Source organism: Melopsittacus undulatus, chromosome 3, assembly GCF_012275295.1.
Source record: "Melopsittacus undulatus isolate bMelUnd1 chromosome 3, bMelUnd1.mat.Z, whole genome shotgun sequence".
In the NCBI taxonomy this organism is placed as follows: Eukaryota; Metazoa; Chordata; class Aves; order Psittaciformes; family Psittaculidae; genus Melopsittacus; species Melopsittacus undulatus.
Genome location: NC_047529.1, coordinates 63,984,661 through 64,011,530, shown reverse-complemented (window position 1 = coordinate 64,011,530; position 26,870 = coordinate 63,984,661). Strand labels below are relative to the sequence as shown.

The following is a 26,870-nucleotide window of genomic DNA, read 5'->3' as shown; positions in this document are numbered from 1 at the left end:
CTAGTCAGCATTCACAAGGCAGGAGAGATGAAGCCAAGGAAGGAAGCAGACATAAGGACAAAATGCAAACAAACTGAACATTTACCAATCACTTATATTCAGAAACTGGGGTGGGGAGGGGGGGAGATACAAGAAAGACACATCTATATCTGCATTTCAAACTGCTGGAAACGGGCATTCAGAGTGGATCAGCATCATCATACCAATATTCTTTGGTATGGGTTTTGCATGAGCCCCTGAGAACAGGCATAATCTCTCATAATTACTGCATATGCTGTTGGCACACTAAACAGCAGCCTTGCTTCAACATATTTAAAAGTCTAATGCTCATCAACTCTTCCAACTGGTCATTGGGCATAACAGTGAGCAGACTGACAAATACTGCAAGCAAAGTTCATGTTTGGATGCTGATCTGCAAATCCCACATGAACTTGTTTCATTGCTGCACTTCATATGAAGCAAAAATAAATGAGTTACAGCAAGAGTAGTGGCTTAAAAGTAGAGCAAAATCCCCATTCCTTTTATATCTTCCTACAAACAGCCAACCCTCAAGTCAGTTTTAAGTCCTGCTGGCCAGAAATGTAATAGAACATAACTCAAAACTCCTGAGAAGAAAGACTCTGATTCAATTCTGATTTCTGCTGCCCACAATTACATGGTTCAAGGTCTTGCTCAATGTGACCAGAGGATGAAACAGGGATCGGTGAAAGGCAAAGATAATGTGTCCAGGTTTGCCTGCCTTCTGCCTCGGGTTTGAACAGCTGAAAGGAGATTGTGAGAAGAGATATCAGGTCAGGCATGGCTGGGTGAGGTTGGCAGATGGGGAACAAGTTATATTTTGTAGTTGTCAGCAAAGAACTGGCAATTGAAACCACAAGAGAAGTTAAGATCAGCATACGGCACAATAAAAATGGAAAATAAGAACCTTTCATTATAAATCCCAAAGCTATTTATTACTCATGGACAGTCAGATTTGATGTGTCCCCAGGTGAGACCTACTAAGCCTATAAACATGTTTTAATTAAAATCAGTTCCCTAAATGCTCAGCCCTTTCTATCATTATTCTATGAACAACAAAATTCCATGTTTCATAGATGTCCTTGGACAACACACAACATGCTCAAGAGCAGCAAAAGAGCTGCCACCTGAGCTCTGCCCAGTCACACTCAGATACAAGCCATGCTATGAAGTAACTAAGCCATAGTGAAAAAAGGGACCTTTCCTTAGTTTAAAACTTAAGTAAGTGAACAGAAGCTGTAACAGCAGTTTCATCCTTGTTCTGTAGCATCTCCCAGGAATAACTGAAGAGGAAGGTAAGCTGGTCATGAAAAAAAGTAGGTTGTGCAGCCAACTCATAAGCAGCCAGAAAAATGTACTACTTTACTTCTAAAAATGGGTATTTAAAAATCAATATATTTAAACCAGCACATCTTTGAACCAGCTGGTGGGAGACACCAGTGGTGACAAGATACAGAATTAGCTGAAACTTGAGCCTGGTTCACTCTGGCACTTCTCGTGCTACATTACAACTTCTACATCAAGTCAAGAAGCTTGTGTAGCAGGAAGTTTGTATCCACTTATTCTTATCTCCACCACTGGTGTGACTTCAGAACACTTAGCCCCTAAGTGGGTATTTCCATAGAGTAATGGAAATAAACAAAAAGAATAACTGCCCCCTAAGGAGAAAGGAAAGACAAGAGTCAAAAATCTCTTCTGCTTTCTGGACACTGGACAGACCATCTTGTAAATCCAAGCTTGGTCCAAAGAGAACCAGGTGAACTATTACTTGTATTTCCATGTTGTTGGCTTGATAGCAGAAACATTTTTAACATGAATACTACAGAAGTGCTTTTACTAATTAATTTAGGAGTGGGATTCATACTTACTGCTGAGCATCACTATCTGCATTAACCTCCCTCCCCCAAAATCCCAGCCAACTTACTATTTCTAACTGACTCTCCAAGTTACTTTCTCCTTTATGTCATCACACACGAGACAAACCTTGTGAAAAAGGGAATTAACAAAAATAACCTCCAAAACACTGATGAAAAGAGGGGACTGAGGACATACTTTAATTTGCTACATCTGTGTTTCCTGGAGCATATCAAGTTGGAGTCTCAAAATGAGGAAACATATTGAGGACAGAATAGCAAAGCTGGCATGTAGCTGGCAAGTGGAAAGGCGACACAACTCATACCAAGTTCTCCCTTCTGTGGAGATCTGTATGAAAGCTCCATTAATAGGAAGTTATGGGAAAAACAGGCATAAATCAGCCAAACAAAGTACTTTGTACCACTGCCTGGATGCAATGCTAATGCACAGCACTTGGCTTGTGGAACCTGCAGCCAAGTTGGAACATTAATATGGGGATATTTGCCTGCATGTGTTGTCAAACTCATTATGATGCTTAATTCCCAGTGTTAAGTATTTTACCAGTTGCTGGTGGACACTTTTCAAAAAGATGCATCAGGCCATGCAATGCTATAGCCAAAAGGTTGCAGCTCCTCAGCAGGAGGTCAGCTGCGCTTGTAATTTACACAGGAAGCTTAACCGTGAGCCGCATAGAAACACAGGATAAAGAATATTACCTGGGCCCTAATTTTAGCAAATTGCAGTATCGCAAAAGGTCTTGCAACATCCCCCCTCTTGAGATTCGCACGAAACTTTGTCCCGGCACAAGTAAGGACATTTCTCCCTCTCAGCGACGCAGAGGGAGAGCGGACTTGCCTGGACGCAGCTGTGGGACAGTGGCTGCCAACCCCTGCTCTGGGGCAGCGGAGGTGCTGCCGGTCGCCAAGCGTGGCCGCCGTTCCCGAGTCGCCCGCCGGGGCTGCCGAGGCGCGGCCGGAGCCTGCCCCCGGGTGGCCGCGGGACCGGCCGGAGCCGCTGCCCGCTTCCCGCCTGCAACTTGCCAGAGACTTTTCCTCCACTCATTTGACTTCAAAACGAAAGAGTCCTAATTAATGAGAGATCACGAAAGCCGTGGTATACATTTACCGTAAGGCCGGTTAACACTTTAATCTCGCAGCTACTCAGATGCGGGAATAAACCCGGCGAAGATTTAACCAGGTCAACTATATACAGTCCCGAGAGCAGCTCAGGCTACGCTCCCGCAAAGCAACGAAGCGAGAACGGGGACACCCCCTCTCATCACCCCACCGCTCGTCCCGGCTCAGGGCTGCCCCCGGGGCCGTGCACGCCGGACCCCCCGCCCGCTTCCCGCACTCACCCAGCTTCTCCGCCCGCAGCCACAGCGGGGCCGAGGCTCCGAGCAGCAGCGAGAGCAGCAGCGAGGGGGCGGCCCGCGCCCCCCCGGCGGGGCCCATGGCTCTGGCTCTCGGCGGGGCGCGCAAGGCGCAACTTCCCCACTTCCCTCCTGCTCCTTTCTCTTCCTCTCCTCCTCCTGCCCGGGGCGGCTCCCGCAGAGAGGGGCAGCTGCCCCCCAGCATCCTTGTCCCCCGCAGGTATTTCTGCGGCGGTAGAAAAGGGGCCGAGCGGGGCTCCCGCTGCCCCGCGCCCCGCCGGTGGCTGGGCTGCAGCACCGCCGCCTCCCGCCTCCCGCCTCCCCAGCCCCGAGCTGGGGGTGGAGAAAGGAAGCGGGAGAAAGGGAAGCGCCACTATTCCCATTGGGCTGCAGCGCAGGGTATCTCCTCCTCCTGCTGTGGACCGAGGGGCAGGCTCGGCCCCTCTCCCCTCCCTTCTACTCCGTTCCCCGGGTGCTGCTTCTCCCACCCACGGCTGCACCGGGGCTGGGGGGGAAGGGGAGGGGGTGTCCACACGGTTGGGGGGAGGGGTTCCACAAACCCTCGCAGCCCCAAGCATCGCTTATGGACACTTACATACAAATATATATTTTTAAGCAGGCAGGATTATGCGTGCAGGCTGATTCCCTGGCGATGCTACCGCTGCCACAGGGAGAAGGGGCGCGGTGGAGACACGAGGGGGGCCGACGGGAGCTCCGGGCCCTGCGGCAGAGCCGGGATCGTGCTGGGGCTCCCCGCGCCTACACCCGCCTCCTGGGGCGGTATCTCCACGCAGGGCTGCAACGCGTGTTCAACGTGTGAGAGCAGCTTCTGTGAGCTAAACTTCAGGGCTGAATTTATTCTGGATCTTTTAAAGGATGCTGCGGGCAGCTCTGTCCTGGTGGGACGAGCTCAGCTGCCCCGCTCTGGAGAAGACCTGTGGCACGGGGAGGGGCGCAGGTGCATGGCAAGGAAGTGGCTGCAGTGCCAGCAGCCTCAGGAGACTCACATTAAACAGGCCCCAGCGGTTGGCCTTTTAAAAGTGTGCCGGAGAATTCAACGTAGCCCCTCTGACTGTGCAGAGGCTGATGGGTTCTCATCGCTGGCGGGTCAGAAATACTATGCTGCTGTGCTAAACTGAAGTGTGTAAAAAACTTGCATGTCCTAGAGACAACTGATAATTGTAAGATTTTGTTATATTTTAGGAGTCAAGTTTAGTAAACCTTTATTCTAATTGAGCTCTTGTTTTGAAAGTTTTAATGTCTGGTTTTTAATTTTTCAGACACCATATGTGATCAGACATATTTTTCATCATGTACCCGGTGCATTATATTCTTGCTATATGCATTTAACACAGGTTTTTAGTACTTGAGACTTACCCCTTCTTTGCAAAGGAGAGTTTGAAATCTAGACTAAGACGTTAGATGTGGTGTAAATCAAAGAGAGAGATTGTTGCTGCAGCAGTTTAGCACTCTGGTAAATCCTCACCGGACCTTGTCAGCAAATGCCACCAACCTTCCGGCTAAAAGAGGTTGTGATGGGTCACTCAATTCAAGACTGTGAAGGCTTCAAAGAGGTGTACGTCCATGTGAATAAAAGTAGCCTGTTCCTCTATTTGTCTTACAGATTGTCAGGAAGGAATTCATACAAATGTGGATGATTATGGAGGGGAAAGGATGAGAAAGTCAAACTCTGCCACAGTGTTTCAAGACTGGATTTAAAAAGAACACAGAGTTGGTGAAAATATTGTGGTTATAGGAATAGGTTATAGATTTGTATCAATCTCAGTGGGCAATCAAGACCAGTCAGTCATACACAGTTTGGCACTGGGAATTGTACTGATTTGCATGTCATCAGCTGAGATTTAGAATATATTCTTTAATAATAGGGGCAGGTTTTAGTTCTGTTTGTTAAGGGTTGTCAAAAATGTTGGCAGAAAAGTCCTGCAAGTCAATCTCGAGTAACCTCACGGAGGCAACGGTGCAATACACTGGGTCTGGCAATCTTGGGCAAGTTAATATGCAAAAACCTCTGCTTGCAGATAATGTTGCTAGAGATGAGTACTCAGTGAAACTTAGGTGGTTGGTAATTAGTACAAGCAAGTTAGCAGCAAAGCCAGAAGGGGTTTTGGCTGTCACACGCCTTTAGGAAGCTCATAAGGAGGAGGAAGGTGGGTTGGCTGAGACTGGGAAAGGAAGCTTTCTCCTTCTGGGCGTTGGAGGCTTTGCAGTGCCCTCTGGGACAGATAGAGAATACTTCCCTCTACAGTTATTTTTGTTACAACGATTTGTAGCAAAATGATAAGTCATGCCCTTGAGACTGGAGCTGTAAAGTATCTGGGAGCAGTATTTGTTTTCCTTTCATGACTGGTGAAGCAGTTTAGTGTACAGGAGAGCACTGGTGGAAGGAAGGGCAGGCAGGCTGCCTTTGCAATCTTCTCACCACTGGGCTCAGCAGGAGCTGGCTGCTTGTCCAAGGCCACGTGTTTCCCGTTGCAAATGTGTATAATGCTCAGGTGGAAACTCTGCAGTAGGTGTTGGAGTACTGCTTTCCTATTGACTGCAGTAGGATAATGAATAACGCAATCAGTGCAGTAGCTTCTATATTATTTATTTTTATATTAAATTCACATTACTTTACCATGCCCTCTCCTTGTCAGTTTGGAATATGCTGTAGGCAAGGAACTTACTGTCAGCTTCCAAAATTAAATAATCATTAAGATGAATGGAGTAGTCTGTAGCTCTCAAAGCTGTTATTTGAGGACTTGTATAATCCCTGTCACGTTGCTACATTTGCTCATGTGTACTTTTCCAAATTTCCTTTTGTAAGGAGGAGAATTAAAAGCAGCTTTTAGATAAATACAGTTTTAAAGGCAAGGACTTGGAGCCAAGTCAGAAGATTTATTCAGGAAGAAGGCATACATTGAGCCTGACTAATAACTTGTGAGGATGTCACACAATGGAAGCTTCACAACATGAAAACTCCCTGGCAGACCACTTCTGACAGCTTAATGCAGCTGATTTTGGTCACTGACTTAATTTGGAAGAGACAGGATTCACCCAAGGACGTAGACAGGCTACTTTTGAGCATGAGCATGTGCCCTTGTACAGTTAGTTTTCCAAGTATATGGATTAGGAGTATTTCATGTGTTTAATGCAAATGTATTTAACTGAGTCACCTACAACTAGACAATGTACTTCATCTAGTATTCATTATATGGATACCTTTACTGCACAGCCACCTGCAAATGAGAAACTATGTTTTTACTCCATGTATGTCTATTTGCCTCAGGATGAACAGCAAGAGAAGATGTCAGAACAAAGTCAGCTCAAAACATTTTAGAAGGTGGTTGGTCAGTATGATGGGGACATACCTAGGTTTCATTTGTAGGCCTGTACAGTCAAAAGCTTGATGAATTTACATTCTTACCTATACTTGTTACATACTGTTATATTCTGAGAATCCTTGTGTGCTTTGTGTGATATTGAGCTGGTAGTTTGTCTGGGGCAGAAGAGGAAGGAAAAACACATTGAAGAGTTTACCTAAGCTTATCTTGCAAGCTTGACACTGTACACATACTTTTGTTCAAAAGAATCTTGTTTCATGCATGTTCTAGAAAAAAAAAAAGACAAAACCCCTTATTTATACAAAGAGGTTTAAACTTCATCTTACCGCAGAAGTCTTGCTTTTGTGCAGCTGACAAGAAAGTTCCTGTTTCATAAGCTGTAAGGACTTTCTTTGCTGACCCAGTAAAAGAAAGAGGAGGAATTGGAAGGCACAATGAATTAGAGAGGACCTGAGGTTACAAATTATGAAGCAAAAGAACAATTCTAGACATTGAAAGGCATGTTAATCTCGTAATTTAGCAGGAGAATAGTTTGCAGATTGAGAAGCCTTCTAACAGCCTTTATACATGGGCCAGGTTTTGCATTGTCATTGGTGCAAAGCAAATAGTATGATGGATTTACAGGATAAAGCTGAGAACAAAATGCTCTGGTTGCTGATCTCTGTGTATTCAGGTACTGCAATCTGCCAGCAGTGTGTGTGGTGGTTCTATTAAAAAAAAATAAAATCAGAAAATACTACAAAATAAAAGCCTGAGGTGTGTCTCGATTCAACATCTGTATATGATATGAGCCCTCCTTGTTAAAAATGGTTAGGGTATAGCAAAGTCAGTGCTGCTGCAAGGCTGTGGCATGGCAAGTTCCTTGAGACACACTTGCATATTTATTTAATGGACATGGTATACTGTGCAGTGTTTATACTACTGTAAGGCTAAGGTCATGCCCATGGAACAGCAAAAGCATTTCAACCGGTGTAACACTACCCTCTGTTTAAGTCTGCACACCATTAAACCAGCTGGAGATGGGCTGACCTCTAGCATTCATTTGAGCTTCTGGATATTCATCTAACTACTGCTGCAAAAACGGTCTCCATTTTTAACAAGTTGTGGGACTGGGCTGTCCTTCAGAGCCAGCTTTGGTTCTGGTGAGTCTCACATTAGCAACCTCCACCCATGCTTACTGGAAGCATCCCTGCCCAGGTGTGGGAGTGCACAGGAGTGAAGGAGTTAGTAAAATAACATTTCCACTTTTACAGTAGTTCTGAGCAAGTGACTAAGAGGGTACACAATGACAGAACGATTCGTTACTTTAGCAGAAACACGAGGCAAAATCAGACAGAAAGAAAACTTCAGATAGAAGAAACAGTTTAACTTGTACTGGCACAGGTCGCTGGCCACACCCGCACGGAGGGGTTGGAACCATAATACTGGCATTATGCAATTATACTGCTATCAAAAATCCCCACTGGGGAGAGACCATAAATATTCTTAGACCTTAAGAACATGGAAGGAGAAATTGTGGGCAATAAATTCGAGTATTAATCTTTGGGAGTGAAAACCCAACTGCATCATGCTTCGAGACTTCTGTCTTTTATTTGCAGCAGCAGCAATGATAGGTCTTGTCTGGTTGGGAGCAGCAGCAGGGCCCTTACCAGCACTGGCAGGAGATGCCTGTGGGGTAATTGAAGGCCAAGAGGATATGTAGCCTCATTCACTACAACAGCAGCAGTTGGGTGTAACTCAAATGAGAGCCATACAGGGGATGAATATGCACTTTTCATCACTTTAATTACTGTAACCTATCCAATCATGTCACCTATTATGAGCTCAAGCTGAAGACTAATCGTTTGTCCCACTGTCACATATTTTGCAATTTCTCACAGCTGCTTGGTAGTCTTAGGTCATAATTTTACTCACTTTCAAGCAAACTGAAATAAAGTTGCTAATCATCCAGATTTTGAAGACAATCAACCAGACGTGCCATGCTGCCGTCTTCAATTCTGTCAAGAAATATGGGGCAAAATGTTCCTTTTCATTTAAACATATTGTTTTAGGGTTGCCTTGAAAAATATTATGATCTAGGGATTCATGACACTCTTTGTCAAAACAAAGCCTACTATTTTATAACTTACTAGTTGGCAGCATGCTTGATCAATTTGTCAGTGACAAAGCTCTCATTGTTTTTTTATAGGTGTTTTAAAGAGTTTTCCTGCTTCTGTAAGGTATTAACCATCATACATTTAAAAAGTAATAATTTTTAATACATAGGTAATAAGTGATTTTTAACTGTAGCATGTGAGGTTTTTTGTTTGGGTTTGGTTTGGTTATTTGCTTTTTTTTGGTTGTTGTTTTGTTTTGTTTTTTTAAAGGGAATTCACAGCTGAATTTGCACAATCTGCATTTTTTTCCGTGAGAAACAAGTAGTCTTAATCATTTACTCGTGTTTATGAGGCTGCATCCAAGTAGGAGCTAAGGAATTACTTGTGCAAAATATGAAGCAATCCCATGGTCACTTCCAGGAATAACCAGTTATGTTTGACTCACATGCTTTTTTAATAAAGACAGCGATCAGTCTAGTTATATTCTTCCAAAGAAAGTATGGAGTATTGGAAGGTGACTGCAAGCAAGCAGAGTTTTATGATTTCTAAGGTAGTGAGTGTGGTACTTATTCTCACATACAGTAGAGAGCAGTTTACATACTATTTTATTGATCACTGTACCCCTGGCTATATGAGTAAAAGCTTAGAGAGCTGAAAGGAAATAAAAGTGTGAGCTCAGTGACTGCCTGATGTAACAGAAATCATCCAGTTTACCCCAGATCTAGTTCTTTCCAATTTCAAGTGTTCATGCTATGGTCCAGTTTTCTTACAGGGTGCGATATGAACTCAGGGGTTGAAAAGCAAGTATAGAGATGCTCTTCTTTCCCTTCAGTTGATTTCTTTGAAGAGAGAAGGATGGTAATCATGCTTAATAATTCAGTAATTAGTGGTGTGTGGGACTGTGGTCTCTTCCCTCTCCCTGTGCCCACTCTGGGCCCTATGGAAGTCTGCACTCCTTGTGAGCTTCACAGAAGTAAGCCAGTTATGCATAGTGGAAGCACGGCTCATAAATCTGCAATAATCATTATATACAGAGAAAAAGCTTCTTGTGCAACTTTTCCACATAGCATCGGAGCATTGCACCAATGAACTACAAGGTCAAATTCCTGTTATTCATAACTGTCACAGCTGCAGATTACAACTGTGTATATAGTTTAAGAGTTTACTGTCAATTGCTTTTAATAAGGCTACTTATTAAATGTAAAAACTGATCAAATGTTATCTGTCTTTGTAAAGACCTTTGTCCATTTTTAGTATTAATTACGAAAAATATGTTCTTCATTTTAAAAAATTTTCTCATGTTTTAATTACAGGATTCAATGTGGTATTGTGCTTGTTTATGAAATTAAGAAAAATTGTAGCCTATCTTAGGTTCCTTGTCAAAGATAACTGGATAACAGAAAGCAAACAAGGCAGGTTGGTGAACACTAAAATCAGTTTTAAATATTCATTCATCGTAAAATAACAAATGATCAATAACTGAGATTTTTTTTTTTTTATCATGTGAAGTTAGTGGACAGTATAATTTCTCAAATATTCCTCCTGGAAGTAAGAAGTTTTGGCATCCTTCTGTCTACTTTTTTTCATTTAAAGTATTGTATTCTTAGTTGAGCTATACATGCCTACTCATGGTTGATTTTGGCTTCAGGGCTCACAAATGGTCTTAAATGCCTTTTTTGAAATGTGATATATGTAGCTGAGACCTAGTAAAGTCTGCCTCCTAGACTTTAATTCAGCCTGTATTCTAATTGTTTGTTCTATATCCAGTCCACCAAAATCAGATGTGATTTGCCCTTCTTCCCTTGAGCATGGTGGTGTTTATGTCAGGGTGGCAGGGCTGAGCTGACTGCCTACGTGGATTCAGTCCAGGAATTCACCTCCCGTGGGCTGCTCACCTGTGTTGATGACAGATATTAGGGCCAGGGCCAGCCTTTCACTGGGTGAGCAGCAATTCTGCCTAATCTTCGTCTTTAGCTCTTTGCTGCCTGGGCATGTTTAGTTACCACTCTAAAGGTTCTGCAGTAGGTGTGTTTTTTTACCTGTTTTATACACATTTGTCCATAGCAATTTAATAGATTTGAGTGAACCTATCATTGCTTCATCTGAAGACATTCCTCCAACAGATGAACAGCACTGAGCCTCTAGGAACAAGAAAACCTTCAGCTGGCATGAGCAACCCTGGCAGAGAATACCTGTGTGTGGCTGAAGTCCTTGCAACAATCCCCATTACTTAGCCACAGTGCCTTATGCGCCCAGAGAAACAGGCACCTTCCCAGAGATGTCATTGAGTGGCTTGACTTAGTGTGGCACAAAAGGATGCACACTGAGAATCCTAGATGGTGAGCACAGTGCTGGTGCAGTCACTTACTTCCTTGTGTCTTAAGACTAGTATCTTTTTCTTGATGTTGTTTATTCTATTTTAGTGTTCCAGGGATTTTTTTTTGTTGCTAGTTTGATCTGTATAATTGCATTAATGCAATAAAATAGCAAACACTGAAACAAAAGAGCAAAACCAGCATGACAAAGACACCAGTCACTAAATAGTGATAACATTCGCAGACAGCTGTTTTACCAAGTGAAGGCTAACATTGCTGCACAGAACAAATATTTATAGCTATCTTGTTTTGCTGGTCTTGTAGAAATACATATAGACAATTTCTCATATGTTTTATCTTTATCTGAAAAACATGTATGAAAAAGCAATACACTACTTTGATTGGCATACAGGCACCAAAGCGTATGTGCCTGGGCACTTTTTCTGGAACTGGAAACCAAAGGAAGCATTACTACTTAGTCCTGCTTGGGCAGAGCCTCTGCCCTCAGTTTAGCGCTTGGGCCTAATCTGAAGAACCTTGAAGTTACTGGGAGCCTGTGTTGACAGCAGCACCAAACACTTTTTTTGGGTCCATACTGTCCAGATTCTGGTGCTGTATTGTTTCAAGATATTTCTGTACCCATAGCTCTCCACTCTGCTCAATTTCTGCTTGTTGCAGAGCAGTGGAAAAAAAACATGTGTCTGCACCTCAGCTGTTCAACATTCACTCAGATTGCTGTTGGGATGGGTATCCACCAGCACACTGGACTGTGAACAGGGGCGTCTGAGGAGATTGAAGTCTTTTCTGCAATCTCTGCTGTGGATTACTGCAAAAGGCCACATCGACTATTTTCACAGAATAGTCTTTCTCTGGTTTGTAATTCAGTCCAGGAAAAAAACCCACCACAGATGGATTTTCTCAGGAATAGATATTGCAGTTATTGTTCTAAAATAAGTAATTGTGTTATATCTGTTTTGATCTGGGGAATTTTTCTTTCTAGTACATTAATTTCTTCTTTGAGCTCCACTGAGTCCTTTTAGCATTAGAAAAGGTGTGCGCGTGCTTGTGTTTGTGCATGTAAGTAACACTAGAAAAATAACATACTTTTCATAATCCAATTTATATCTGTAATCTTGGAAGCATAAACATATGAACCAGTATGACATCCCTTGTTTAATACTTCTGTCTTAGCCTGCTGAGGTAGTTTGTCATTACAGCTTAAGCATATCATTGTTTTGCAAATCTTTAGGGAGTCCAGATGTGCTCACAATTAAAGGCCAACTCTTATTATTTGTATTATCATAAGGCAGAGGGAGGTCACTGCTCTGTTGTGCAAGGTCACATTCAAAGACATCATGAGCAGCAGACCCTGCTCCCCAAGCTTCTCTCTATTAAGGGACAATGGTGTATCCTCAGACCTAAATTTAGTTAACAATAGCAGCTGTTAGAGTGAGGGTTCAAACCAGCTGGGTCAAAGGGTCCATTTCTTGACCTTACTTCCCCTCTTCCTTGTGCTCACCTGATGTTGTGTTGAGCTGATTCAACTTGCTGAGCTAGCAGAATATTTTATTGACAACAAGGTGAATGTCTTTCAGCTGTGTCAGGGGTCTGAAATTAGCTCAGTAAAGGGTTAGAAATGCATCAGAGCTGGTGCAAGGGAGATTGACTACACTGCTAGGGCAGCAGAAACTGAGATTGTAGTGGGGTGTGAAGTTAGGAGACATGTCAAGGATGCTGTCTTTCAGAGAGCAGTAAGTCCTCTTAGCTTCGATGTGCATTCTCACCATTGGTGTTCAGGTGTAAGTGTTCAGGTGTAGGTCTGTGTGACTGTCCCCACCCCTTGCTCTGGCATCTGCCTGACTTCTTGGTGAAAGAAACTTCCCCAGGAAGGAAAGTTCCTCAGCAAAAGAAAAGGCTTGTTCCACATGAAAATAACTGTTTTACTGAGGGTCTGACAAGCATGCCAGTGTCAGCATGAGGGGCAGCACACATGGCCGGGGCCAGATGGATACTTGGGCTGTTTTAAAGCATTGTAATTAATTTAAAATCAATACATCTAAATTCAAGTGACTGCTATGGCATTCAATGACGATATCAGGCTCAGGTCAGTGACTTATCCTTGTCCCCAGTGAGGTGCCTTATGGTGCTGCTGGCTGTCCTGCTCTTGACTGAGGCTAGGACAGGCTCTATGAGTGGCTTTGCTCTTGCTTGTTTGGAGAAGGAGAACTCCTTGGCCCTGTGGACCAGCGCCTGTACGCAGAGGCAGTGCTCAGCTAAAGAGAGGAGGACAGGAACTTTTGGGGGAGAGGGACTGATATTTACTAAGAAGTTAGTGAGCACTGCATCTGAACAGCACCCTAGTAGCACACTTTTACAGGCAGGTAATTGAAATAGTCAAATCTATCCCCTGCTAACTTCTGTCTCCATGGTGGGCACTGTAGCTTCTCCACTTGTCAGAAAATCCATGCAGTTGGGCTCTCTTCTAGATTGCTGGATGAGCAATTTCTTTTTATGAAACTACTGGGACATGAAATGTTCAAGCATTTTGGAATACCATGGAAACCAGGAGGTGTTAGAGGTAAAGTCTTTTATGAATCTATGCCTATTCAGGCTCAGCATCTGACTATTCTGAAGATCTCTTCTATGCTACTGCTTCTGCTCCTTTTGTCTTTTTCTCCTAATCTTGGCTTTATATCTTCTTATACACTGATCAGAGTGCTCAGAGCAATAAGTTACTCCCTGTGCAGTACGCAATCTTCTTTCCTTCTGTTCCTCTTTAAAAACCTTTGCACATTTTTCCCATGAAGTCCCCTTCAGACATGCTACATCAGGCCATTTTACACTAAAACTCTTGCCCTGTTGAAATCCAGTTTTCTTCAGTTTTCAGACTGCACGTTTGACTCATAACAATCAGAAGATACCTAATAGATAATACACTTGAACAAATCTCTGAAGAGCTTTGCAAATACCTTGCCAACCTATCCTCTTTAAAGTAAAAAAAAGCAATGCAAGCTTTTTCTACTTAACAGCAAGGTTTTTATTGTCATTTTGTACTAGCTTTTTTTCTCCCCTTATGTCATATAGGATGATTTAAAAACCACAGTTTAGTAAGCCCCTGATGTATTCTTTTTCTTTTATTTATTTTTAGATTTGAATTTTTTAGCGGCATATTTATAGATTCATGTCACCCTTTAGCGTTCCTTATATTTTCTATCCTGGCCTAGCTTTCACATCTCTTGTTATCGTTAATCTCCACAGCTCAAATTTGCCTAGTCTGAAATCCATCATTACACATCGTTTAATGAGACATTTCTCCAGTCATCATTACTGCAGATCAATAGAAGCAAATCCCTGTCTCCTGACTGGTTTAGCTAAGTATCTCATGCATGACTGTCTTTCCAATTTGATCCAGTTTAACAGTCTGTTTCTCCCCCATCCCCAGCCTTGCTTCTCTAATCTGCAGAGATAGATATAAATCTTGAGCCAGACTGCAGGGGGTTTCTCTTGTATGGTCTTCCCCCTGTTTGTGCAAAGCCCTCCTTGACTGACTGGCTACTATTGCCAGACAAACAGCTGCCTTAGCAGTTGCACTAACAAATAAAAGGGGAGGGAGGCAGGGGCATTGGAGGGAAGCTTTTTGCCCTTAGGGTTCTTGTTCACTTACTGAGAAATTCAAAAGCAAAAGGGGGTCCATTGCTGAAGGGAAAATGAGAATAATCTGTGATCTTTGGAAAAGAGTGAAAATCCATCACCACTAGTGAGAGTTTCACATCAGCGTATCTTTCCAAGGCTACCTCCATGAGACAAAGGAGTTAGAAACTAAGTAAAAGCTGAGATTTTCCTTTTCATTGCTCTGCCCTGTAGGCTGGATGCTGGATTGACAAGTCTCCTTTCTCACCTCTCCCAGTTTTCCCCACTATCAAGATAGGACTCATGAATGTGGTTAAATTTCAAGGACTTTTTAGTGCTGTGTAACTGAACACAAACAGTCCTGATTAGACACAAGACATCTGAGGGGTTTGGGTGTCCCACTCCTTGCCTCCTCAGCCATCTCCTTTGCTGTTTTTGCAGTCCTGATTGCTGCTCTGTGCTGTTGTTTTGTGAAACTACATACAAATGTATTTAAATGGCCACATGTGGTCAAGTGTTTCATTGATGAGATTTTAGGTGCCTGACTTGTGCATGGGAGCAGATTAAAAAGAAATTACTGACATGGGTACTGCCTTGGCCTGTTTGGTCTACCTTTTTGATGGAGGCTGCTTGCACTGGTGCAGAGATGATGGCATGGCTTCTGGACTGCGTCAGCTGGGAGCTGCCCTGAAATGTGAGAGCTTTTGCTCTGGCATGTTACAATAACCTGAAGCTGGCATCAGATCATGCTACTGTCTTGGGCTGTAACCTCTGGTAGCCCAGGACATGCTTCCCGACTGATCACTCTGTCTGTAGGGGTAACAGCTAGTGTCTGTGCCCTAGGATGAATGGTAGAAGAGGCTGCCAACCCACCTTGAGCTGACAATTTCGGTCTGCTGCAAGTGCAGTGGAGCCCTAAAGCTCTATATCTTAGATCATCAGTCTACTTATTCATGTATACGTATGCACAACCACGTGTATGTTCACATACAGGAAAGATTTGTTGTTATGGATCAGGTATAAAAAAAGATAATAATTACTTGCTTTAGTGGCAGTAATAATGTGCATGTTTCTCCTCAAGATATGATGGGACATATTCATTGCTATCAGGGCTGATCATTTGTCTGTATATATTTTTATTGCTCTCAGAGAAGTTTGAAAGATGAATCCGTAATTTGTGAGGTGCTGTGATATATACTGCTGTTCAGGTAGCGAACTGTAATAGAGTTTGCTTTTCTCTGTCACTCACTATACTGCTATTTTAATCCTCATTCATGGTCTTCTTCCTTGCAGATCCTTTCCCTGCACCGGTGTTTGGGATAAAGGAAATCATGTTCTGTACATAGATCTATAATATAAATGTCAAGGTTTATTAATGATATCTCACAAAATTTGTATCCCTTGTTCAGGGGGATACACCTGACAGGGTGCAGTTTTGTGAAAGTGATGCACCTAAAAATAACATTTAATGCTCCACCATTTAGAGATTTTACAAACCTCCTTTTAAAGTTCTGTTTCTAAAGTCCATAAATACTCTCTTCTGAAGCATTCCTGAAATTCAGGTGACAAATCCAAAGACTCAGGTGACTGCTAGTGTTTGTTCAGCCAGTGTGTTAGAAGGAACATAAACAAGAAAGGAGACATTTCAGTGCTTTTTTTCATTTGAAGATCCTGGTTTGTGGCATGTTACAGTGACACCTGGTGGAAAACAGTGCTGGAAGTCTAAGGCAAATTTCTGCATCATATAACGAGTTGTTCGTTTGAATAATGTCTTTAATGTTTTTGTTCTATTAATTATCTATATTGCATTACTGGTTAGAGCCTATTTGGGCAAGGCATGCACCTTCTACACATATATGAGCATGCAAATACTCCCTGACAAGAATCACCAGCATCACTAGTAGCAAATATTTCCACCTATAAAAGGTTAGTTATGTGTGTTTGATTGTAAGCAAATTTCCTCGCCCTAAGCGCCAAATGCCAACATTGTATATGGTTGCCAAGTTCTTTTTCAGGCTTTCAGATGCACCTTGATTGCATTCCTCACCAGGTTCTTAATCTCTTCTCCAATCCCGCTGCACCTCCCTATATATCTCCAAATAAGACCCAAGATGTACTAACAATCAATCAGCTCCTTAAAAAACCCCTCCAAACCAAAACAAAAAGCTATTGAATAATTAAATGCAATTATAAGATTTTTTTTTTAAAGATTGAACTTAGACATATTTGTTTACCTGGACTACAGCTAAGCTAGTAATGTAAAACTATGCCAGGCAGCATTCTTAGTCCTGAGTGACCACATAGATCAACTGTTGTCCCTGACTGGTTTTGGTCCACATCAACACTAGCCCAGATAATATACAGGAGCAGTTTGGGGTGTAATAAAACCTAAGAGCCATTTCCCATATGTATTTCTGTTGTGGCTATCCTATCTTGGAGTATGAATGGTTTTTAAAGTGTGATGCGGATTGACCCATGCCAGCTGCTTAGGTACATACTAGGTATGTGGGTACATTTAAATTACTGGTGTAGACCTACTAGCCCTAGAGACAATATGCTGAGGGTCTTAAATCTCCTAACAATCTACCCAAAGCACAAGGTGCTCTGTCTCGAGAAGAAATAGCAGCCTGCATCCACCTGTCACTAGTTTCCTCTTCAGTTTTTCTGCTCATGTGAGCTCTGACAAAGCTTCTTCAGCCAAGATGAGCTGGATTAGCAAAGAGCTACTATTTAAGCAGTCAGACTAAACTGGCTTATTTTGGCTGGAGCTAAGGAGTTTCCTCCTGAGCAGCTTTGCTGGTGGGCTGGACTGGGGGCAGCATCTTTCTGGAGTGGAGAACAGACAAAGAAAATGGGGCAGTAATTCCGCCTCACCTGTGTAGCTGAAAGCCCTTGGCCAAAAACTCAGTTCATTTTAGGCAAGTCTTAGTCTTATCTAGGAGTTCTCTTGAGTCATGGTGAGGAGGCTGAGATTATGCACAATGAAACCCCAAAATGCTTCCCAGCACAACTGGAATAAACCAAATGAGCCTGTTTCTTCCTCTGTCCACCTTTGACCCATATGCTTGGCAATATCCATTGAGTCTCTCTAGCCTGGCTTATCATTTTCTTGTGCCTTGGTGCTTTTATCTCCTTTCACCTACTATGCATGGGCACAGCAGCACATGGGGCTGTGCTGCAGTCTGAATCAGAGAGAACACTATCAGGATAATGCCAACCAATTCACTTCAGTTTTGCTGGGTTAGTGTTAATCAGATTCTCAGCCTGGTTTATTGCATGACTGCAGGAGTGTTTGCTGGGCAAGTGAATGGGGCTTGGAAGGTGTGCTAGAAAAGCAGGTCCCCTTTTTAAGCAGCAATGAGAGGGTGTGTCAGTTTAAACTGATCTTCAGAATGCTATGTTATTTATAAAATAGCACATTTTATAATATAATGCATAATACATGAACAAAAATTACATATAAATTGTTTATATATACATATATAAAAGTAAGCTAGGTCATCTTTCTACTGCAGTTCACAGAATGACTCTGGATAGCTCTGCCAGTACAACAGAGAGAAGCTGGGTGTATCTTAAGCTTGAATTTCCACTGACCTCTTCAATGTGAGTGTCCAACTTTTACGTAAGACTATTCACCCCTTTTAAAATCAGATACATGATTTATCCATCAGCTTCAAATTTATTCCATGATACTGGCACAAACTTACTAGTACTAGTGCCTACTCACATAGAATCCCTAGCAGATTGGCTCTGGTTAGTTTGTGTCTGTGTTGTATCTGAAGGCAGACAGGCATCTGTTTTGAGTGGTATTTTAGTGTGGAAATTGAACATTTGGAAGCAGTCATTAAAATAGAGAATTAATTAACATTTTTGTACTGACTGATGTGAACTGCAGTGTTTTCTAACAAGGTTATTCATCATCACAAAGAAATTTTCTTAGCTGAATCCACTTGAAAATATTTAGAAATAGCTTAATTGTAGTAGAAATGAAGATCAGGTCACTTTTTACTCACTCTTTCCTGTTTCCATGTTGCTCAGCGCACCTGATTTGAAGCACTGCAGTTAGCTTCCTCTTTGCGTTAATGTATTTATGTAAGAAGATACGCTGACTTTCATTGGTTTACTCTTTTGTTTCAGTGGTTTAATAAGAAACTATGAAATAGACGTTGTGCAATTGCAAGACCAGTGCTCCAGGAAGCTGAAAAGTAGCTGAAGGAAAGGAGTGTGTAAACAAGGCTTTGAAAAGTATTTAATAAACTGGAAAGCAACTTTAGCAGTTTAATCTCCATCATCTAGACTGAAAGGAGTTCATATGGCCAAGTCAAGGAAAGAATCAGACTGACAGATGCAATTGTTTAAGTTATGAGGAACGCTTGCCTGTGGGTTCTCCCGCTAAAGAGACTTGCTGCTTTTTACTATTTATGGATTTCTGCAGTGAACTGTACTTTCTCAAGAAACTGTCAAAACTTATGTACAAGTAACCTGGTAAGTTTTGAAAACTGTACTTCATCTTTTGAAGCATAGGTGGTTGTTAGCACTGTAGGAACTTCCTATTAGATATGTTTTTAAAATTTATATTAAATACTGTGTCTGAGTAAAAGCAGAGTTTGAGAACTAGTGTTTTGTGGAACCTGGTAAGTAAGAAATTCAATTAACCAGATTGCATGGGTTTTCATTTTATACCTTATATACTTATGTTCCAGAAGCTCCTGAAATTACTCTAAGTGCTAAAGACCCTGGAGGGTGGAAGAGAGAAACCTTTGTTCTTTCAGTTCATGCACTTATTAGTTTGTCTGGTCTATGATTTTTCCTGTGCAAGCTGAGGAAATATGTATATTCACAAGAAATTATCTGGGAATCTTTGGTTTGTACAGTTATAATGAACTAGTTTCAACTTCTTTTTTAAGTTACCTATGCTTTCAATTGTGGATAGAACTTTGAGTATTAAAGCAAGTGACTGGATCCTTAATCTTATGCTTTCTTAGTGTTCCTTTGAGTAGTTGAGTGGAATTTACTATTTTTCCTTCTACTGATGCACAACAGAGATAAGCAGAACTGCCCAAATCCAAACAATAATTCTGCATGAGACTTTCAGGAGTTCCCTCCTTGTTTCTATTTGCCTGAAATGTTGATGTTTTTTAGAAGACCATGTACCTTTGCTCTGTAAAAGGACATTTTGTGCCTTGGGCTAACTAACTGTGGAAACTTACCACAGAAGACTCACCTGCTCTGTTTTATGTCATAGGTTTGTCTGACAGTTCCTTTCTAACTCTTGTACCAGTGAAAGAGTTAATTGCCTTTCCTGATGAAAGCCTATCATGAAGTGATAACTTTAATGGGGATCCTTTGATTTAAGCTTAAATTAATTCAGAATAAGAAATAAGTTGCTCTTCCTCTCAGCTTTGAAAGACAGGAAAATCACATTCATGTTCAGTGAGCGTATTGTGTAAGGGATTCAGATGAGAAAAATATAATCTTGGAGTCTAAGAGCTAAGAGCTGTACATCTTATTTTTTGTCTTCAGTCTACTTGCTGTGTTCCCATTTGCTTTGTGACACCTTTGACTGTCACTATTGCCACCATGTGCCCAGTCTGTTGAAAATTTCTGCCTGAAAATTGTTTTTTTTTTAAGGGTGCTGTTACCTCTTTGCAGGACAAAACTGAAGACCTAATATTCAGCTTCTTGAAGGTTGTCAGATACATCCTCAAATCATTTGCGCTTTAGCAATAAGTGACTGGTTTTGCACACTTTGAATGTTGTGGAAAACTAAGCACCTTAGCTGGAGAACACTTTTGGCAGAGAAGGAATGGTGATCACCATACGGCTGAATAAAACCCCTTCAAAAGGAGGCCAGACAAAAGGGATTTAGCTTCAAGGAAGGTTTTTCCTGTTCCCAAGAGGTCAAAGCCACTTGGCTTTCTCATTTATGCCCAACATATTTCTGAAGGATTTTTTACTGACTCAGTGAACCAGAAACAGGAGATGAGAGCCATATTCTTACCTGAGATAATTAAATTAACAACTGGTTCTGCCAATGTCTTTGTGGTACCATGAAATTAGTCTCAAGTGAGAAGCTACTGGAGTGTCAACAACAAATTGCTTCAAATTAGAAAACAGTAGTAAAAAAAATGTGTTTTGCAAGAAACCAATGCATTAATATATTTTAACAAAATAATGTTGGGGAAACATTTTGACTCCATAAAAATACATGTATTTCTCTTATAGGAAGGAGAACTTGGAATAACTAACCTTTGCAATGTTAGTGACATCACTGGAGCAGTGAGTAATGGTTTACTTTGTTAATTACTGACATTTTATGTTACTGCTATTTGAATAAAATGGGTACAATGATCAATCATATTGTCAAAGACTTCACGTAAATGAGCACCGTTGCCTGTCTGACATAAGTCAGTAGGTTGTGTGCTCAGATTTGGCTCAAATTATTAAAGACAAAGCTATCTTTTTTTGCTTAAAGAAAATGTGTAAAAAGCGTGGTTCTCTGCTGTGAGTCACGTTCATGTTTGTGATCTATGAAGTTCATAATCACCCAGTTTTGAGAAAATGAGTCAAAGCTAGTATTCCCTCCAAAATGTAAATCACTAAGATTTTTATTCAACTACCTTTGTATAGTAAAGTAGCTTGTTTTGTTTTCTAGTGATTTGATGGGAGAAATCTTAAAATGGCAATTGCTGAAAAATTAGAGTATTGTAGGACTTGAAATGGTTGTGTCTATTTGGGGGTCCTCTTTAGCTTGACATGAGTTTTTCCTGGCAGCATTCTTGTAAGAACTTTAGCTGATGTTCTTCTAGTGCATGCAATTCAAGCTGCTGGTTATACAAACTACTTGAAGAGCAGTGAAGAATTCAGTCATCAATATTTTCCACAGAGATTAGTGGGAAGCAGACTCTCAACGACCGGTACCTAGCAAGGTTGGGTCATTTATGGTGCTGGGACCATAAAAGGCTGTGCTGTTATGATAATACATGGCAAGGTTGACTTGCTTATTTAGGTTACTGTGTATCTTTGCTCAGTGTTCTCAAATATTGCTACTTTTTTCATGAGGTTTCCAGCTTCACTTTAAAAAAAATAATAAATGTACATGACCATTAAGAAGTGGACGGGACAGAATGAATAAGAAAGCTCCAACTACAAATCTAAACCACATAACATTTATAACATCTTTGAAAACTCACAGTTTAAAAGCTGATGTCTACCCTGTTGGAGAGTGGAGGGCTTGTGTTGAACAGCTTTCCACCGTGCTTGGCTGTGCTGCATACTGCTTATTTGTTACTTCTCCACAGAACACAAGTGACAAAATAAAGCTGGGAGAGTGGGAGCACTGGCCACACACTTCGTAGCTGACTGGGTGACTCATTTCCAGAGCAAGACTGAACACAGGCTCTCTTAGCCAGGGCTCCTTCTGTCTCTGTGAATCATCCCTTTCCCACGGCCTGTGTAAATCTGAGCACCTTCCTCAGCTGATACATTCTGCTCAGGTGTCCTGCAGTCCTTTTAGTGCTCTCGGTACATGCAAGACTGTCCAAGTCTTTACCAAAGCTGAACAGGTAATAGAGCATCTACTGTTTTGCACAAACCAATGTCTAAGAATGATTTATTTTTTTCTTCAGCTCTATATTTGATTTTGCATTGAGAGGGCACTATACAATGTAAGTCCCTTACTGTACTATCAGAGTACCTATAAACTTTGGTATATTTACTGGCTTTGTTACAGAGTTTAAGTGCTATTTTATTTAAGCCTATTTTATTGCTAAGTCTATTTTATTGCTAAGGAACCATAGCACGAAGGAGCTAAATGACTTGGTCATGCAGGATATTTTACTGTAGCTGGAAATTGATCTATTGTCCTCACTTTTAGAGCTGGAGCATCCTGTCTCTTTAAAAATGTGCTTTCCAAGTCCTTTCTAAAGCCACCATCTGTCTTTGCAGTGCACACAGGGATGTCAGTTTTGGAACGCTACAGTGCAAATCAACTGCCCACTGAAATGTGTGAGTATGGTCTCAGCTTTGTCTCTATAGCACTTTTCTCCAGCCCATCAAGTATGGCAGATGTGGAAAACTTAACCAGAACAGTGTTTCTATGAAAAGATGTAATGTCCATAATTTTTCTCAGTATGTTTATAAATTCTCTTTTGGGAAGTTAATAATTCTTGCTATGGGGGTTACCTGTACTGTTAAAAGTTTTCACTGTATTTGTTAAAATGTGGGGACATTTTACCATTCATTAAGCTCAACCACTCACCCAGATTTTCAGGCAGTGAGAAAGAAGTAGAGCTTTTCAGGATTTTACTCTGTTGGGGCCTACCTCAGAATTGTATGCACGTGTAAATAAAGCACATGGTCTTTACTAGATTTATTTCTTGCTTTTACTAAACCAGATGGATGAGAAGTAACGTTGGTCTGGACAGCTGCCATAATAGTTTTTAAACTGCTTTTTTTTCCTGGACCTCTTGAACACCTGAAGCTCATTCATCCTTGGCACCATTTTAATGTTGATTTTCTGCTTTTTCAAGTGAGGATTTCACTTCTTTCATTTTTCCCAGTGATAAGGTTTTGTAGTGTACTTTCACTGTAAGAAACTTCTAATTAACCATTATTTTGTGTTTGAGATACTCTGTGATTGTATTTATGCTAATCCCACATTTTATTCATTTGTTTCTTGGCAGAACAAGACATACACCAGAGCATGTGAGGTAAGGTAAATACTATCAGAGCAAATGAAAAAAAAATCATTATTTCAGTGGTTAGTATGTCCACGCAGTGCTAAGAAATACAGTGTAGATACACAAATCTTATCAATCCAGGTCTAATTGTTTTGTGCTCCCTAAAGCTGAACAATGAATTAAATACTTGAATCCTGTCTTTCCAGCATGGTAGCTAAGGGCATGTTTGCATTAAAAACTGCTGTGTAGCAAAGAATATTGCTTTAAAGAAAGCAGACTAATCAGACTAGTCAGACTAATGCGCAGTGCAGTGCAGATGTATTTAAACTATGTTCTACGCTCTCACAGGAGTCTTGCTCTATCTAGTTTTCCATTAATGCTATGAAAGACAGAGAGAGTGGTTATTAAGGCTGGTATGATGCCAGCTTGGCGAGAACTGGAAGCAAAGAGTAGGAGCTAGAAGACAAAACACACTCTTGACTGGGTCAACAGTCCAAATGAAGTAAAATGCTATTCAGTAAGGGGTAATGTGTTGTCCTTTGGAAAGAGATCTCAAATAGGGAGTGCCTGGTCTGTGCTGCAAATGGACAGTGGAGAGCATGATGCAACAAAATGCTGCTAAAGACAGTGCCTTTCTGAGGCCCATTTAGCATGAACATAGAATGCAGGACAGGAATGAAATGTTTGCAGGATTGTGTTGGGGGTTCTTGAGACCCATTGGCAAGCCAGAAATTCCATTAAGTGGATTGGGTTTTTAAATGTTCTTCTAAACTGTGAAACTGTGACCATGACAAAGATTTACAAATATGCTAAATGGTGGGTTTGGAGAGTAGTAACAATTCAAGAAGTAACTAAATTTCTTTTGTAGAAACATAGAATTGGGGTGTGTGTGTGGGTTGTTGTTGTTGTGTTTCGTTGGTTTTTTTTTTGCTTGTCTGGCCACACAATATGCACTAACTCTGCAAAGGCTTTTGTGGGATTATCTTTCCACTGAATCAGTGGGCTGACTTGACTCCCCACATGGTCAGGCAAGCACCGGGTCACTGCATGCAGAGGATCAGGTCATTGCAGTGTGCAGGGGAAAGGAGTGGGAGTAAGAGTGGGATTTCTTATTTTCAGGCAGAGCAGATGGCAAATTTCCCTCAAAATTTCTAAGGCTGGGAGCTTCAGTAATCCTCTTACCTCAAGCAAAAATTAGACCTATGGTTTGGACAAAAATCAGAAGAATGAAAAACATGACAAAAAAACAAATGGCCAGAAATGTCTGTTAAATGAAGCAGAAGGCACAATGAATCAGCATGTAATCTGGGGATACTATCCCCTACAAACTAAACAAATCCTGGTTGTAAACAAAAGCTTCAGTGTACAGTAGGTAACTGTAATGTCTGCTAATATCCGGATCTTTGTCTGCTATCAGTAATGCTAACTCACTTGGAAATACTTTATTTCTCTGAATAAAAAACATTGGAAAAAAAACCTTCTTAAGGTAATTGCACTTAGCAGTGAATACCTGGTGTGAGATAATGTATATATGAATATACTGATAAGCAAGATTTTAAATCTATTTCAGCTGCAACCGTGTTGTCTGAAGTAAGTGATGTGCCTCTCAGTTCCCATAGGATATATCCTAGAATCATAGAAAAAGCAATACAAAGAATTTAGTCACTTAAAATAATGAATTGTTTCTGAATGATCTGAAGGTTTATTATAACTTGAAAGGTGGCTGCTGCATGAAGAAAAATTCAAGATTTTATTGGTCAAATGAATTTGTGAAATAAAATGGGCCCAAATAAAATGCCTGTTTAGAAAAGCTCAAACCATCACCTCTCAAAAGTTTTGGCTTCCCAGGAGACTATCTTGCATGTAGTTTTGAAGCCACTGAGATTCAGCTGGAAAATGTTACTATCTCTTCTCAAGTTCTCTACCTATAAAGCAGGTAACACTAAACTGAACTGAACAATACACGGAACACTAAACATTTAAACTGAAAACTCTGAGGAATTTTCTTTTCTCAGGATGTGAGCATGGAAAACTCACTGCCCCGGCATATTTGTTATGTTTGCAGCTTGTAGGCATGACTGCACCAGAAGGAGTAACTACTAACAAGGAAATGTGAATTAGGCATGGCTGCTCTTACAAATTACTCATTTCAACTATTTTGAAAATTCACTGGAAATACATTTGTAAGACAGTGCCTCATTCATAAGAAATACAAGAAGGGGAAAAAGGTGAAATCCAACATGTGGAACACATCATTCACCATTACTTCCAAAATCCATGGCTGTCAACGAAATCTGTTTCCACCTTTAATGTAGCCCCATGTTTGTGCTTTCCATAAAGGGACAGTGCGTAAGGACAAAAACCCCAGTTCAGTGCCCAGTGAATTGTTGGAAAGGCTCTCAGGAAGCTCTTCAGAGCGAGTTTGTGGTATTGCTATTGTTTTAGAATGAATATGATTTCCACAGGGGTTTTATGCATTCAAGTTCTCCACAGGATTTGTATGTGTTTAAAATGTATTCGCATAATTCTAGGAGGAAGTTTACCTTTACACAAAACTAACCAGTGGGTTCTGTACCCTACACAGACAATTTCCTGTAAGTTTGGCTGTAGCCGTGCAGAGGACGCCTATGGAGTTGAAGCACAGAGTAAGTCTGAAAAGAGTTCTGTCTCCAATTCACAGTCTGATATATTCAGTTTGAAGATTACAGTCTTGCTCTATTATCTTCATTTCTTTAAAAAATAAAATAGGAGTATATTGAGTGTTTTTATTCATCAGAAAATTATCACTCTTTTATTTTAACAAATACAATGAAGTTAATTCTGATTTTATAGTAAAACTTTTTTCCCCTCCATATCACAAGGGCCATTAGACTTCTAGAATCCAATCTCAGCTGTTCAAGATGATACTGTGTTGAGCTCACATCCTTGACCTGTCTGCTATCTTGAAATCATTGCCAAAATCTCCTGCAACTGATATGGAAACAGTTCAACCAATACAATGCTATTGAAATTGGCCCCTTGAAAATCACTCCAGAAGTCTCCCATACCTTCTCTAGGTTTCTATTCAGCAAAATTTTACCAAGAACCTGTAACTAAAAGCGCATTTCACAAGCACAGAGTTGCAGTCACATTTTCTCACATTGAATTTGTCCCAGTCAAGGCTTACTTTTCAAGCTGGCTTTAAAATGCCACGTGATTTATTCAGCAACATTTTCAATATATTCTTTTATCTGTTCTTATTGGCTTTGCAGTTTCAGGTGTGGGGGGTAAGAGGCTTTTACCCTTAAAAAGACTGCCATGAAAGATTTTTTCTTACTGTGACATTGTATTTTCCCATCAGATTACTTGAATGAGCCTGGAGCACCGTTTGCGTCTACCATTGGAAGCCACAGTGTCACATTAAGGTGGAAACCAGCTAACATTTCTGGGGTGAAATATATTATCCAGTGGAAGTTCAGTCAGCTCCCTGGAGACTGGAGGTACACAGAGGTAGAGGACACTTCATTTTACTTTACAAGGAAATAGATTCTTCTATGCTCTTCATTTTAATTTAGAAAATA

General features: G+C 41.1%; 2 protein-coding genes across 2 annotated transcripts in view; one reads left to right on the top strand and one right to left on the bottom strand.

The window, feature by feature from the left end:
* DCBLD1 (discoidin, CUB and LCCL domain containing 1) overlaps positions 1 to 3,555 on the bottom strand; it is a 47,093-nt gene extending 43,538 nt beyond the window's left edge. The window contains exon 1 of the mRNA XM_031053999.2: positions 3,230 to 3,555. Within this exon, the coding sequence (XP_030909859.2) occupies positions 3,230 to 3,449 (220 nt within the window). The 5' untranslated portion in view covers positions 3,450 to 3,555. The remainder of the gene's footprint in view (positions 1 to 3,229) is intronic.
* A 15,436-nt stretch (positions 3,556 to 18,991) lies between these two features.
* Positions 18,992 to 26,870, top strand: part of ROS1 (ROS proto-oncogene 1, receptor tyrosine kinase) — a 76,735-nt gene continuing 68,856 nt past the window's right edge. The window contains exons 1-6 of the mRNA XM_031054032.2: positions 18,992 to 19,114; positions 20,855 to 20,908; positions 22,577 to 22,636; positions 23,314 to 23,340; positions 25,895 to 25,955; positions 26,651 to 26,799. Coding sequence (XP_030909892.2) covers positions 18,992 to 19,114; positions 20,855 to 20,908; positions 22,577 to 22,636; positions 23,314 to 23,340; positions 25,895 to 25,955; positions 26,651 to 26,799 — 474 coding nt within the window. The remainder of the gene's footprint in view (positions 19,115 to 20,854; positions 20,909 to 22,576; positions 22,637 to 23,313; positions 23,341 to 25,894; positions 25,956 to 26,650; positions 26,800 to 26,870) is intronic.